This window comes from Lathyrus oleraceus, chromosome 3 (genome assembly GCF_024323335.1).
Source record: "Lathyrus oleraceus cultivar Zhongwan6 chromosome 3, CAAS_Psat_ZW6_1.0, whole genome shotgun sequence".
NCBI lineage: Eukaryota > Viridiplantae > Streptophyta > Magnoliopsida > Fabales > Fabaceae > Lathyrus > Lathyrus oleraceus.
The window spans coordinates 230818990-230836526 of record NC_066581.1 but is presented as its reverse complement, the minus strand read 5'-3'; the positions used below and the strand labels follow the sequence as shown (position 1 = coordinate 230836526).

General features: G+C 31.0%; 1 protein-coding gene across 1 annotated transcript; it reads right to left on the bottom strand.

Annotated features, from left to right (window-relative positions):
- Nucleotides 1-6851: 6851 nt before the first annotated feature.
- On the bottom strand, nucleotides 6852-7334 carry LOC127130587 (uncharacterized). Its single transcript, XM_051059568.1, has one exon. It carries the CDS (start codon nucleotides 7332-7334, stop codon nucleotides 6852-6854), a length of 483 nt encoding a protein of 160 aa, XP_050915525.1.
- Between the last annotated feature and the right edge of the window lie 10203 nt (nucleotides 7335-17537).

Genomic DNA, 17537 nt, shown 5'->3' with positions numbered 1-17537 from the left:
TGCCAAAACAAAAGGGGAAGGCCCATAGACTTTAGGTTATTTGCTTGACCAAGAAACAACCTATCTTGGACACAAAACAACTCACTTGATCATGGATCAAGTTGAGTTTGGTTTGGATCAAAGAAGATTAAACCTCTCATTTGTCAAGACCAACCATAAGACATTAACTCATTGGCCTTTAATGGAAAGAATGGGATGAAGATGAAAGGGAGGGAAAAGGAAGACAAGTATCAAATCTAATTGATCAAATATGAACCAAGTCATCATCAATCAATGTCAAACAGAAAAGAAATGAAGATTACAAGTCAACAAATCAACAATAATTTTTTGGTATTTTTTGAATTAAAATAAAATGCAAATAAAAAATAAACAAATAAGGTCAAACCTCAAATTAAATTCAAATCAACTTCAACAAGTCCAATTAAATTCTCATAGGTCCAACATGGTCGAACAAACTTTGACTAATTTTCTCAACAATTTTTGAAATCAGAAAGCAATTAAAAACAATTAAAAATAGCACAAAATGGATTAAAATCTCAAATAAATTTCAAATCAAATAAGAAATTGATGAGACTATTTTTCATTGACTTATCATGATCCATAAATGCTAGGAAAATATTTTTGGATTTTTCAAATATCAGAAAGTATTTTAAAATGAATTAAAACTATAAAAAACCAAATAATTCACAAAAAAATATTAAATGAAGTCACAAAAATATTTAAAAATCATAATATGAAAATAGATTTTTCAAGAAATTTTTTGGAGTTGGTCTCATATTTTTATGACTTCAAATAAATTTTTTATGAATTTTTGAAAATCAATTGAATTAACTGAAAATAAAAGAAAATAGATAGAAAAATGTGCAGCCACAGGATAGACTTCATTAATTAACGTGGCAAGGAGAAACGGTCCAGATCATGAGGAACACGATGTAACCAAGTCAAGCGCGCAACACTTTGAATTAAATAAAGTAAACATAAGGGATGGATGAGATTAGAACGTGGCATTCAGATCTAAAGGCCAGGAAGTAAGACATGTCAATGGTGGTGGTGGAAACCACCGTCTTCTCCGGCGAGCCAACAGAATCCGGCCACCAGTTGCAGAGAAAAAAGTTTAACAAAAATGGAAAGTGAGGACATGGAAATGAAGCTCGTGCGATGGAGATCACCACAGTATCCATGGATCTTCCTCACTCTTCCTATATTGAGAGAAATATGAAGTGGAAGATCATGGTATTCAAATTGAAAGTGCACGAAATGGAAAATTGAAACCACCATTGGCTTGCCTCAAGTGTGAGGACTTCAGAAAACCACACAAACAAGAGAATACTACATTGAATTGCAAGTTCTAGATCCAAAAAGTTTGAAGGTATACCTCTGATTTGAAGCTCTTCAGGCCACGAAACCTTTAAGATCTTGACTCCTCTTTACTCTAGGGATGCAGTGGAGATGATAGGCTAAGGAATTGAGCTTTGAAAATCAACTAATGATGTTGAATTTCAAGCTTAAAAGTGAGAAACATTTCTAGAAAGTTCCTTTGGTATGGCTATGGTTTCAATGCCGCAACATTTCAGATCTCCAAAAGGTTGATGGATAAATGAGAATGGGCAGTTATTTAAAGCTGAGATTGGCGGTGTATCATGCTTCCCTCGTGTGCATGGCATTTGAAAATGGATATGCATGGGCCTGTACAGGCGCATGTGAGACCCAATGATGAGTGCAAAACCATGTTGAGTTCATTTGGAGTGGAATTGGACGTGTACATGAAGTGGAATCAGCTTGCATATCAAGTTACATCATGAAATGTCAAAATGCACATAAATGAAGAGTTCTTCGAAACTCTCACATGGTAAGTCCAAAAAAGTAATGTGAGTAATGGTTCGAAAGCCCTTGAAATAAGGAACAAAAGTCATGTTGGACAAAAATTCATTTGGCATTTGGAAATTAATGAAAACTGGATGTGAAAAATTAGGTACAAAACATGTTTAAGTCACCTTTGAAAATTTTCACCAAAAGTAAGCCTATTCAAACCCCTCTTTTTTCATGATTCAAGCTTGAAATGGAAAAACCTTCAACAAAACAGTTGTAGATATTTTCAAGATGATAAATTTAGACTCAAAGTTTGCATCATTTGGATTTTCTATGACAAAGTTATGGGCATTTGAAGTTAGGTACTTTTTCAAATTCAATGACTTAGGTCCAATGTGACCTATAATGTTTTGTATTATCACATGTATTTATTTTAGGATTATGAAATTTTGTCCAATATAACATTTGAATTAGACATATCAATATTTCCAATGCATTTTGTCTCACCTCAAAATCATAAAAGTTAAGGAAGTTATGCCCTTGGTAAGTTGACCCAAAGTTAGGGTTTCAGTCAAAATGACCTATAATGTTTTGAAATTAATGATGACCTTACAAGTTTCAAATGTATTTTTGATGAACATTAAAGTTGTTAATATGGTTATTAAGAAAAAAAATTCTCTTGGGGTCATCTTCATTTGATAAATACATCAAAAGTTATATCTCAATGGTGCTCAACTTAATCAGATGACTTGACTGGTCAACTTTTCAAGGCCAAACTTCCAATCTTAATGAATAAATGATTGAGGACTCTCAAATAGGCTCATATATGCATAAAATGATGAGTTAAATAACTTACATTAATTAAATTTGATCATAGGTTGAGGTTGCTTCATGGGTAAGGCACAGTCAAAGCATAGTTGAATTAGGGTTTCCTTGGGAAACAATCTTCAAGCCCTTTGGGTTATCTTGATCAAATTAGAAAATTGAGATACTTGGGAGACATATATGATGATTAAGAACTTTGTGTACCATTGTCATGCTTTTTCTCATCTTCATCTAGCCATTTCATTGGGCTTAGGAGCCTCCTAGGAGCATGGGAGTACATGATCACTTGAGCTTCTAAACAAAAAGAGTTAGTGACATATTTTTGTGCTTTTGGTTAGTAAACAAATAAAAAAAGCAATAATATACAATACAAGCATGCTTGGTGGTCTCAAACCACTCACACAAGTCCCACCCTAGGGTTAAGGAGACAAACATGTTATGATTCTTGAGGCAATGCACTTGTGCAATGGTATGATGCCATGAGGGATCTTAGGGTCAAAATTAGGGTCTTATAGATGGTACGTAGGAAATGGATTCATCCATTCAAACAACAAAATTTGTAAATATAATCTATTCTCTTCTCATCCCACCAATCTTTTGTACAAATCTTTTCACAAATACCAACCCCCTTAGAGTACTAAGGATGTTTTGGGTGCGTAAAACCTTCCCATTTCATAACCAACCCCCTTACCTAGATCTCTGACATTTTTATTAGTTTTTTATTTGAAAAAATTCTTACTTGGCTTTTGTTCGCTTTTTAGCCTTTCCTTTGGACAAATAAAAGTGCGGTGGCGACTCGATTTGTATGTTGACTTTTGTTTTAGTCAATAAACCTAAAAGTAACGGAAACCCCACTATAATATCACAATGAACATTCAAAATAGATTCATCACAATATTATATCAAATATACTTACACATCATCAATTGGGAAAAAATAGAAAAAAAAACTTTTTCATGAAATTAACACCTTTAATTAAGTAGTTTTCCCCCTTACCTTAGATTCTCTAGCAAAAACACTCTAATTATGACTTCCTCTTTTTCTTCCTCAAACCCTTGCTCTTAATCTCCAAAAGCTATTTTCTCAATTTCTCACGTACTACTCAACTTCCTAATGCTCTCCAAATCTAATCACATAATCTATTTATTTACCCTAATTTCAGCTTACTAATTATTATGTTTTATTCCACAAATATTTTATGTTCTCACCACTTACACCATAATTTCTCATAAATCTATTTTCCACTCAAATCTCACTATTTTCCATTTTCTATTTATTTAATTAATATTCTACTATTTTAATTAAATAAACTAATTAAAATTCTAATAACCACCAACACCACATAACACATATTAAATCATTTAATAATTAAATAAAGCATCAAAATTCAATTGAATAGATTAGTTGAATTTAGGGTGCTATAGGCTACAGGGATCAACTTTCACCATGATGTTCCATCAAGGACTATGTTTCTATCCAAATTATTAATCTCAAGATATTTCTTAATAACTTCTCTGATAGTCTTTCTAGGTCTTCTCATTCCTCTAAATTTTTTCCTTCTCTCCATCTGGTATACCCTCCTTACCATAGAATCTATTGGTATTCTCTCTACATGGTTAAACCATGTAAGTCTATTTTCTACCACCTTCTCCACTATAGGTGCTACCCAGACACTCTATCTAATATTTTCATTTCTAATTCTATCATGGTGATTCTTACCACATATCCACCATAAAATCATCATCTCTCCTACAATTACTTTATTCAAGTGTTGACATTTAACCGCCCAACATTTTATCCCGTACAAAATTACAGGTCTTACCGCAATCCGATAGAACTTTCCCTTCAACTTGAGTGGTGTCTTTCCATCACATAAAATACCTTATTCCCTTCTCCATTTCAACCACCCGACATGAATTCAATGATTTACATCCCCTTCTATTTCTCCATCATTTTGTATTATAGATCCAAGATATTTAAATTGTGTTACTTGAGGGATAATATGACCTCCAACTTTCACCTATAGGTTCTAAATGCTTTTCTTTTTTTGAACTTACATTCCATGTGTTTCCAACCATGTCGAGTATATGTAATTATAACCCATTTTCTTCTCTATAGCTTTCCATAAAATATCTCTAAGCACTCTATCATATGTCTTCTCCAAGCCAATAAAAATTAATTGCATGTCTTGGTGGTACGTCTGATACTGCTCCATCACACATCGTAATAGATAAATTGTTTTCATGGTCGACAAAAATCTATCTGAGAAATCTAAAGCCGGTGAAAAAAATCTATCTGAGAACATGTCTAAGCAAATCCTCATATCGGACCTCTTGATAAGAAATAAATCTATCTGAAAACATATCCCCCTACTTTTATATGTGATAAGATGTTCATCTCTTTTCCAAAACCATGTATTAGCTATAGTAAGATCTAAAACCGGTGAAAAAATCCAAGATGGAGTTATCATTTGCATTCACCTCCCATATGCGAAACCCCTCATGCACGCTCTTAAAACCTCTCGCTACGCTACCTACATGTCCATTAAGATTCCCTGATAGAAAAAGCTTCTCCCTTTGTGATATATCCTAAAAAAACCTTCTAAATTAACTACCTAACATAATCCTCTCATTTTATCCGGGTTTGAGACCGACTATGTAGAGTAAAACTACGGGGTTATATATATATATATATATATATATATATATATATATATATATATATATATATAGAGAGAGAGAGAGAGAGAGATAGATAGAGAGAGAGAGAGAGAGAGAGAGAGAGCATTGTCAGTGTAACGAAGTATTACACTGACATTCAATCAAAATATTTCATATTGTCAAATCATAAAAATATTTTAAAAATAAAAGTGTGATGTGGCGGGATACACGGGTCTCATTGGTTAACAATGTAAAAGTATTTTACACTTTCGATGCATATTCCTTTTTCTCATATATATATATATATATATATATATATATATATATATATATATATATATATATATATATATATATATATATATATATATATATATATATATATATATATATATATATATATATATATATATATATATATATATATTTATTTTCCTTTTATTACTTTAAGTTTTATTCTACAAATTCTATTATTTCATTCGAGATGCAAGATAGTTTTATTCATTCAAACGTTACATATGACTTTAGACTCGTGAAACTATTGAATAAGAATTTAATAGGATATATTCTAAAACTCTAGATTGATTTGTCGAATTTCTTAACTGAAAATGAAACCAGTCAACAATGCTAAAAAAAAATCTAAAGAATTTATCTTTTGATACATGAATCTTACCAATCTAAAAAAATTTAAAGTTTAAAATTTTTATCCTCGTAACATTTTTTATTAATTTCACTTTTTGTATTTTTTTTTTATAATAAATTATTAATAGTTAGTATTATATTTATTATTTTAAATTAAACTCTTATTTATATGTATTTTCTTTTTTATTTATACATATATTTAACTTTATTTTTTTGAAAAAAATAAAAGTTATGAAATCATAAATTTATTTTGACTCATGCATATTTATAATAAATCGTTATAAGACAATATTGTGATCGAATCACCAAGTAAAATTTATTGACATTGTTATTGTCTCATTCTAAATTCAAAACTTAACTATTAAGTTTAGGAGAAAAAAATATCTATAGACATTGTAAAATATTTTTATATTGTTAATCAATATCAATTAATTAGGGATGAATATTCCGCTAAATCACACGTTTAATTTTAAAATACTGATATAAGATTATGAAATATTATAATTCTATTAAATGATGATGTAAAAATATTTTATACTAATAGGGCAATATCTGTAATCTCTAAATTTTAATTCCTTTTAGTGAATAAAGAATTAACGTTCATACAAAAATAAATATAAAAACGTATAGACTCTTTGTTAGCATTAGTTCCTTTTAACAAAATCAATTTCAATATTGGATTCCAATTATTTTTAAAAAAATTCATGAAAATGTTATAAAAATTGATTAATTCATAAAGCAAATTTACATAGAAATAGGCAACAAAATAAGACACCCACAAGACTTTGTTTTTGGGTTTCACACACAGACCTTACCATATTATATTTGATATATATAACAATATAAATATAAAAGAGTACAATTGATCTTAATCATATTTTTTAAATATATAATTAATTATATATCTCACCGAGATTAATCAACTAAATTGGAATTAGCTTCTTTATCATCATCATGAAAATCATTATTAGTACCTCTCTTTGAAACCAGACCAAAGTCAATTTCAGTCTTAGAAATTTGATGGCTCCCAGACCTATTAATTTGAGAATTTGTCATGGGAAGCAAAATAAACTTAAATTCAGATTTTGCACTATTTTGATCTTGATGAGCCTTTTTCGCTTCATCTTGTTTTGGTATTTTCCATTCATTGATATTTTTCATATCAACCTTACAAGCTCCTGTGATCAAATTCACTTTTTCCTTGGGATGACGAGGAATTGACATAGGCTTAATCCCTCGTATGACATTTCGTTCGTGTTTGTGACCACGTTGGTGTCCTCCTAGTGCTTGACGAGTTTCATATGTTTTTTCACAAAAAGTACATGAGTAACGAGTGATTTTCGGAGTTGCATCAGCCTCTTCAACATTGATCAGTTTTCTCTTATTTTGATTCTCCATACTGGTTAAGAGAAATCAGATTGGTGAAATGATTTGTGTTTTGTAAAGAAATCGTATGAATTTATACACAAGGAGATGGAAATCTAGTGTGTCCACGTGTCACATATATTAAATCTAATAAGTTTTTTTTTATGAATTTATTTATTTATTATTAAAAAATAATAAATATTAAATAAAACTAGGGATGTCAACGGAGCAGTAAATGTGCGGAGGATGTTTCCACACTCCTCACTGTGTCCCATAATGTTTTCCCTATCCCCATCTCCGTTCTCCGTCACGGGAGAATATTATTTCTCATCCTCATCCCCACAGATCCCCACAGAGAATCAAAGATCAACGGAGATCATGTCTTAAAATGATTTCTATATTTTTCGATCAAAATTATGGCACTAGTATTTTCGTTGTTTATTCCTTTTTAAAAAATATATATTTTGTATTTTTCTTTTTAAAAAAATAGATCTTGTATTAATAACAAAAAAAACAAAAACAATGAACAAAGGAGGGTGGTTGTTGTTGTGATGATGATGAAAACAAAGGAGATGAGGAATAGAAGAGGCATAGAGATTTGATAAAAGAAGAATAGGAGACCGCGTGTATATTTTATCTAATGGATGCACTTTTATAAGGTTGGGTATTTAGGTAGTGAAACAATACATTATTCAATAGAACAAAAAAAAATGATTCACGGATAACTCTTCATTTTCTAATATATTAATTATTATTTTAATAAAAAATATGCAAAATTATATAATTATATATATTATATAATATATGATATATAAAATTTAAATAATATGGTCGGGGTCGGGGAATCCGCAGACGGATGGTACTTTCCCAATCCCCGTCCCAAAGTGTCATCGACGGAATTTTTTCCTCCATCCCCGTTCCCACGGAAGAAAAATCACCGATTTCGCAGCTCCACACAGATAATCTTCAGAGGAATCCCCGTTAACATATGCAAATTGACACTCCTACATAAAACTGACACTATTTTAAATTTCAATTTCAATTTCAATTTCAAATAATATAATTAAATAATATCGGAATTATCAATTGAATTCTGATGATTTTTATTATGATAATTTTGTTTTTTGTTTTTTTAAGAAAATTGGACAAATCTGAAAAATATATAAATGGTCATTATTATCTTCTAAATAAATGATAAATAAAGTTCTCTATTTCTCTAAAAGAAAAGTGAGAAATCCATTGCACTTGCAATGTATGCTAGTAATTAAATTTTAGAGTCATCTTTAGTGGCATAAAAGACAAGGTTACTACATAGGACTAAAATTTATCACAATTAGTTAAATAAAAATTTATAAAATATTTCGTATCGTCAATCAATCGTGATTATATATAATATTTTATTTATTCTATTATGGTTGAATTAGAATTAATCTATCGAAGACTTCTAAAAGTTTAAGAAGATTTTCTTAAATTTACATTAATATTTAATTGTTAAAAAATTAATATTTTATAATTGTTTTTAAATTGTAATCGTCTTTGGGGTACTGCAAACTACATCATAACTAAGAATTATATGAGACATTGACACTATGTATTTCCAAAAAATTTAAGATAATAGTTATAGGAGGCTTTTATATATATATATATATATTCAACATTTTTATCTTTTATAATCGATGTGAAACTCCTCCCTTACACTTTAATTTCAAGTGTTATCAAATAGTCCAAGGTTGATTTAATTTACATTACAATGACTATGAACAAACCATCAATTATTGATGAAAGAAGATAAATAATCGAGAAATGTAAATGAAAGATGGAGAAAAAAATGAAGAAATAGTTAGTGAGAAATGAACACTTGCACCCTTATTGCCAATTGTCATTCTCCATGCGGTATATTATCGGAAAATTCAATTAATGTAAAGAAATTTGTAAATATATTAATTTATCATTTTTTTTAATATATAAATTGAAAAGAAAAGAAAAAAGTGAGAAAAAAAAGTAATTGAAAAAAATGAAAGAAAAAGACATATTAAGTCATGATTTTTTTTATTATCAATAAAACGTATTAAATGTTATCTTTATTTTGTCAACTGCATCATTAAAAAAATATTATAAATTGAATGCAAAGTTAACAGTTTAATATAAAAAAATTTAAAAAATACTTAATGAAAAATAACATCTAAAAGCCTATTAATTTTAGCCTTTCCAAAAAAAAGTATTATTTATCACGTGCGCAATTGAAAAAATGTATCATGAATTACATACTATATTCTAAAATGAGTAGTGTTTAATATTTTTAAAAACAAATAAAAGAATCAAATAAAATTGTCAAAAACAACTTTTACAAAATTATCATTATTAGTCATTGTTTTTTTTCTCATCATTATGAAATAAAGTGCACTAAACTAATTTGAAATTTATGTATATCGTATTAATATATGGTATAATTAAATAATTAAAATTAATTTTATATTGAAATATGAATATTACATTAATTTTAAAATATTTTTTTATTAAAATCAAACTCATTTTAGAAATTAGTGAATATTTATTTATCTAATACATTTACATTTTTTCCTGTCTAAAAATTATTGTTTGTTTACCATCACTATTAGATATTCCATTTTTACTTGTAAAAGACAAGGTTTTTGTACATGGACTAAAATTTATCATAATTAAATTATAATTAAATAGAATTTCATAAAACATTTGTCTTCGTTAATTATGATTAAATATAATTTTTATTTATTGTGTCATGGTTAAACTGCGATTAATTTATATGAGACTTCTAAAAATTTAAGAAGATTTTATTAAATTTACATGAATATCTAATCTAATAAAAATTAATATTTTATAATTGTTTTTAAATTGCAATTGTCATTGGATAATGCAAGCAGGACTAAGAATTATATGAGACCTTCATACCGTGTATTCTCCCAAAATTTTAAGATAATAGTCATATGAGTCTTTTTTTCATATATTTAACATTTTCATTTTTTAAATCGGTGTGAAACTTAATCATTCGCACTTTACACTTTAATTTCAAGTTTTATCAAATAGTCTAAGGTTGATTTAATATTATATTTACAATTGCCATGAACAAATCCTAAATTTTTGTCGAAAGAAGAAAAATAATCGAGAAATGGTAAATGAAAGAAGGTGAAAAATATGAAAAAGAAATAGTTAGTGAGAAATGAACACTTGACTTTATAACTTGCACCCTTTTTGCCGATTGTCATTCTCCATGTGATATATTATTGAAAATTTTAATTACTCTAAAGTAATTTGTAAACATATTAATTCATCATTTTCTTAACTTATAAATTGAAAAAAAGAGAAAATAAATAATTGAAAAAATAAAAGAAAAAGACATATAAATTCATGATTTTTTTTATTATCAACAAAACATATTAAATGTTATATTTATTTTGCCAACTGCGTGATTCAAAAAAAGTATTATAGATTGAATGCAAAGTTAAAATTTTATAAGAAAATAAAAGTAAAAAACTTAATGAAAAGTAACATCTAAAAGCCTATTAATTTTATGATCTTGTTTATTAACCGTCAATAAAACATTTTAAACTTTCCACCAAAAAAAATATTATCTTAATATTATCACGTGCGCAATTGAAAAAATGTATCACTGATTAAATACTATATTCTAAAATGAGTAGTGTTTAATATTTTTAAAAACAAGTAAAAGAATCAAATAAAATTGTCAAATTTCTTTTTACAAAATTATCGTTATTAGTCATTGGTTTGTTTCTCATCATTATAAAATATTTTGAAATTAATGTATATCGTATTAATATACGGTAAAAATTAAATTTATATTGAAATATGAAAATTACATCCATTTTAAAAAAACAATTAATAAAATCAAACTCATTTTAAAAATTAGTGAATATTTATTTATCTAATACATTTCCATTTTTTCCTGTCTAAAAATTATTGTTTGTTTACCATCTCTATTAGAAATTCCATTTTTACTTGTGGAAATTAATCGCAGGAATAATTGGGGTTCGTACTGCTGATTTTTCAACAATACTTGCAGATTTTATTGCAATTTTTCTGAAAAAATTGATGATTGTTACATATTTAGCTTTAATATAATCCACAAGAAATACTTTTCGAAGTGAATTCATAGGAATACAATTATATATGTTGACTTACCTGCGGATTTGGCGGTGGACTTCTATAATATTTTATATTTTATATATTTTTATAAAAAATTTAAATAATTAAATAAATTTTAAAAATATGACAACTTTAGTTTTAATATAAAAATATATATTTTTCTTTATTTTGAGATATTAATTTGAACATAATTTATTCGGATAAACAACTTATTTATCTTTTATAACACAATTGCTTGTTAAAGTACATAATTTTAAATAAATTTGTTTAATTAACTATATTGTAAAAAATAATATATATATTTTTAAAAAAAATATAAGGAGATTTTTCAAAACTCATCTATATGACACTGAGCAAAATACCTATTAACATTTTGAAATATTTTTATATTTTTTATCCTTTAATTCGCTTTAGTAATTGTGAAATGAGATTAAAAAACTCCATTGAAGAAGAAAGAACAATCTCAATATATTGATTGAATGAGAAGGTTACACAAAATCTATAAAGTGATGATTGTAAGCCGCTACTTATATGAGTTATAATTTGTTAGAGCTGAACAACTAACTTCTAACAACCTAACTAAAAGTAGTTAAGCTAAAAACAATTAGCTACTAATGATAGTTTCAACCATAATTGAGTTAACTTGACTAGCAAGTTATCTCGATGTTCTTCACTGTCCCTTTACATTCAACATCCCCCTTAAAGCTAGAATAGATATCAATCATCCTAAGCTTGTTTTGTAGATTGATAAAGGGCCCATGTGCAAGGATTTTGTCATAATGTCAGCTACTTGTTCCTTTGATATGATTGGCAGCAAATGGAGTGTCCTAGCTTGAACCTTATCTCTAACAACATGGCAGTCGATCTCTATGTACTTTATTTTCTCATGAAAACTGGATTTGTTACTATATGAAGAGATGACTTGTTATCACAATAGATCAAGATTGGAGAATTATGCTCTATGTGAAAATCTTTCAACAAATATAGAATCCATTGTCCCTCACATGTTGCTTGGGCCAAAGCTCGATATTCTACTTCTGATGAAGATTTAGACACCACTAATTTCTTCATTCTTTTCCAAGAAAAATCATTTGCTTGTAGTTAGTCTCTCGTGTCAGGGCATGCTCCCAAATCTGAGTCAGAAAACCCTTTGAGTTTGAGACCAGCTGATGAACTAAATAGAAGACCATTGCATGGGTTACCTTTGAGGTATCCGAGTACATGGACTCCTGCTAGCATGTGTGCGTTGTAACACCTCAAAATTTGCCCTCCTCTCTTGGGACTAGCTTAGCATATTGCATTCTCATTTGTAGGACATTAGTCATTGCATTTTTGCATATCATGGGGAAACAATAAGCAAGTCATCCTCCTAGGTCTTTCTCAGAAGATAAAGAGGTTAAAGAGATGCAAGCCTGAGGGTCTCATGAATTGATCACTAGCCATCTGAAGGTTTGTACTTCAATTAGGGTTTCTTGGTTCCTCAAGGAGATTGATCATTATCTTGGTTGGAATGGTACATCATCATCATCATCATGGTCTTATCATCACCAAGAGATTCATTATTCCTGATCAGTTCCTTGGGATTAGGGTTTTGACCTCTGGTCAACCCTAATCATCTGCCCTGTGCCAATCAGGGCTTGTCAAGGAGATGAGGTCTTTTATGAGATGGGGATAATTATATGGTTTTATTGAGCTTGTGGGAGCTAGGGTTTCATTTTGGAGCCAGTTCATCAGGAGATTGAGGCTCAAGCTCAATAGTCAAGCTGAAATTCATCTATCAGTCAACCAAAGTCAACTGTGCATTCAACCATGGATTTGAATGTGGGAGATGGTTAGAGAGACTTCATTCATGTTCAAACAAGTCTCATTTGACATTTCAAACATCAACAATGGAGAATTTGAGGTCAGATGAAAAGTTTCCAAAAATAGAAAGTGACTTGAAATTCAAAATTGCCAAAAATGGAAAGGTTTTCTCCTCAAGATTACATCATCAAAAATGCTTCAAATGAAATTTTGTCCAACATGAAAGTTGTAGATCTTGCTCTCACATTTCCAAAAAGGCCAAGAACATGAATTTCTCATGTGTGGTTGAGAAGATATGGATCAATCTTGGTCAAGATAATTTGAACTTCACAAGTGCATAACTTTTGAACCAAAAGGCCAAATGGAGTGGGATTTTTTGCCACATTCTTGTTTTGACATGCTCTATCCAAATTATACATCATATTCCATGCATTTTGATCACAAAAATATTGGACTTTCCATTTGAATTTTGGAGGGAAAATGACAATTTGAAAAATATTCATTGAATTCACTTCCTAACACTTGCCTTGGCTTAGAAACATCATTTCATGTGGATTTCAAACCAGAACCTTGCACTGTTACATTGCTTTGAACACATGAGGGGTGAATTTCCAATTTGGCATAACACTTGGTCTTTGCTTAATTCACTTGCATTTGCCTAATCATGATTAGTGTGCATCATTAACAGACCATATATATTGCAAATCATAACAGAAAATGGGATTAGCATAACAGAATTCTGAAATCTAGATCTAGATCCAAAAACTTCACATTTTCCTCTTAACTTTTCTCCAATTTTCTTCACAAACATAGCATTGTTCTTGATCAAAGCATGATCCATGAGCATAATTCAGTGTGTTTGAAGCAAGATTGCAAGGATTTTCGAGCTGATTGAGGACTGTTGCAAGCTACCTCCATCCATGGCAGTTTGATTTTCCAGCTAGATCGTGCAAGATAAACCTCCAATCCTTCCTCCATTCATTCTCCGAAGAGCATAAGAGCATCTGTTTCAACATTACAAGGCTTGAAAACCTCGATTTCAGTTTTGCATCTCTTTGAAGGTTAGGGTTCGAATCTTATAATTCTTGAAATTAGGATATGCATGTGGTAGATCTTTGAATGTAGAGTGCACTGAGCTTTGTATCGTAGAATTTCATCAAGAATTGAGTGAGTTAGGTTGAATTTAAGTTTGACATGTGAATGTTATTTTGCTCGATCCATGCATGATAGTGAGAATTAGAGCAAATTGATCATTGATTGTTGATGTGCTTGGAAAGATGAACATGATGATGTATTCGTTTTTCATTTCTGTGAAAAAATGTTCTTGAGCCTATGAACTGGATGAACACGCATGAAGAACCCTAGAATTTCGTTTCCAGAAAGTTATTTGATCCCTTTGCGCGTTGTTTGTATGAGTTTGGATGTTTATTGCCATGCATTGGTTGCATGGAGCTAGCGTGGCTATTTGATTGGCCAAGATTCAATTGCGCTTCCACATCAGCTTTAATGAAACGCGGCGTTTCATTGTAAGCGTGCCTCAATTTGATTTTCAACATGGTTCGATCCTTGGCTCCGGATGTTTTCACCATGCCTTTGCATTTTAGTTCCTTATGCCATGCCATTTCATGCTAGTTCCTCACATGATTTTTTTAATTTTATCTCCATTTCAAAAATTCATAAGTTCATGGATACTAATCCAAATTGCCTGGGATTTTTTGCATGATGTTCCTCATGATCTCTAGAATTTTATGAGATTTTTTCCAGAAATTGTGCACGCATGAATTTTGTTTTGGCTTAGGGATTGTGTATGTATGTGCTTTCTTGACCTTCCATGCCATTTGCTTCATGAAATGATGGATATTGCTCCAATGATTGTGAAATTTTGTGTGCTTAAAATAGACATCTTAATGAACATTTTGGTATAGAGTTTGTATTTTTCCCATTTCTGGTTGATGAGATATGATCTGGTTAATGTAGGTGGGACAATGTGTGTCACACCTTTGCTTGCTTGACTTGTTGATTTTCATTACCATGCCAAATAAATGCCAATTGATGTGAATTTTTGCATGATGCTACTTCTGGATGTTAAGTTTGATTGTGAAATTTTGTGGAATTTTTGAGTGCATTTCCAATTTGTTTGAGATTTTCTTTGCTGGTTGCTCATTTATGGACTTTTGGAGAGTCATGAATTTAGATGATTTGTGAAATGCTTTATGTTTATCATATGAACTTGAAATTTTGCACATTGATTCTAGACACTTTTAAGTTTATTGTGGCTTTGGGTTGAGACATTTATCATGTGTGGATTCTGTTTTAGGCTTGTGTGAAGTTGATGCATCTATTTGTGCCCTAATTGAGATTGTTTTGCCTTGCCTTGCCTTATGGAATTTATTTTCCTTGCTTCCACTTGTCCAAATGACTTGATTTTTGGTATGATGATCATGTGATGAATGCTGTTTAGCCATGATTTTTCTTGGGATTTATTGAATCATTTTTGAATTGATTTGGATTGGTTCATTCTGCTTGCTTCAATGAGCTTTCAACTTGCATGCTTTGCCTTAGATGCTTTGTGAAATGAAATTGGTTGATGATATGGACATGAGACCACTTGGATTTTGTTCTTAATTGATTAAGCTTGATTCATGCCAATTTTCATGTTCTGTTTTGAATTATTTCTCCCTCTTTGACCCTAGGCCTTGTCCTAGTGGTTAGTGCTTATGTTTGAGTTGTGTTTTCAGGACAAGAAGCATATGGCCTTGGGGAGTTTGATTCATTTGCTCATTTGGATTGATGTTTGATTGATATTGATTAACATTAAGTTGTTTTGTAGGTGGATTAGCTCCTTTGAGTTGAGCTTGTGCTTTGCACTCATTGCTTGCTTGCTTGTTTGACTTTGTACAGTTAACTGTTGACTATTAACTGTCTGTTTAACTTTCTGAGTTGTGTACTGACTGAATTAGATTGTTTTCAGGTACATTAGTTGCTATAGTTCATTGTGAACTTGCTTTTGCTGTTGCTTGGTTGCTTAACCAATTGAGGTATAACTCACTGACTTCATGTAGTCTGGAAGACCTGTCCTGTTACTTGGGCAGGCACCTGTCTGAAGTCCTCCTTAAGAGGCAATGCTTGTGTTTGTTTATCTTTGTGCCAAGCAGGAAAAGACCTTTGATAAGGCAATTGGCAGATACAAGAGATGTGCAATCCATCTCCTGCTATTCAGTTGAGTCATCCATTTACTCACACAACTGGTGTTGATGCATTGTGGATAGTAACCCAAGATCCCTGTTGAGTCAGTCATAAGTGTAGAAGGGTTCCCACTTTCTGAACCCACACTTTCCTTTGTCTGAAGCTCTCCCTGGCCAGGGATAAGAGCTGTGAGGCACACCCCTCACTTCCTATTTCATCTGCTTCACCCTAACTCTCAATGTTAGGGTTAAGAGCTAACATCACCCTGATACAGTTGGCTTGCTTTTGCAGCCTAACCCTTGTGTGAGCCCACTTTGTGTGTATATAGTGTGTGCTAATTGTGTGTATGTTTGCTTTGTTTTGATTGAGCTGTTTAAGATAGCTTGCTGCCTGTGCAAGTTAGATAGAAAACTCAACCTAGGACCATTGTGGAATACATGATAACTATTAGGCTCGAGTCAGTCTCCCTTCTAGTTTGTCATTTCCCAGTCTCTGGTTAGGAGAAAGTTTCTCCCCTGTTAAGGGGAACTACGTTGCCCTGATCCTCATACCAGATGAAGTACGTAGGCAGGAGGTCGCACGAGATCTCTCCGGGCACCCTTTTTCTTTTTGTGTGTGTTTGCTTGACAGTTACTAGGCTCGAGTGCCAGACTCCTTAGTAACCTGTTGGTTGTTATCCTTCTTGTGTGTTAGGATATGGATGTAAGACCAGCGATTGGCTGTCCGTATCCTATTGGTGTTTGTTAGTGCGGAGTCTGACGTAAGCCCAGCGATTGGCAATTGGTTTCCAGTGTGTGTTTGTTGGTTCAGAGTCTGATGTAAGTCCAGCGATTGGCATTCGGTTTCCATGTTTGCCGGTTTGTGTGGAGTCTGACATAAGTCCAGCGATTGGCAGTCGGTTTCCTGCGTGTGGTTTGTTTGGCGTGCATGAGCCGAACTATGGTAGCTCTGATTCTCATTCCAGATGAGATACGTAGGCATAGGATGCGATATCCTAGCGAGCCCGTTCCCTTCTTATCCCACCTGTGTTATTTCCAGTGTGTGTGTGTGTGTGATGTTTGTGAGCAGTTTTAGCAACCTTTTTCTATCTTTCTGAGTGTGGATCCC

Bases quoted from the DNA above. Each gene is read 5' to 3' on its own strand.
- LOC127130587 (XM_051059568.1), bottom strand. From the start codon at position 7,334: ATGGAGAATCAAAATAAGAGAAAACTGATCAATGTTGAAGAGGCTGAT.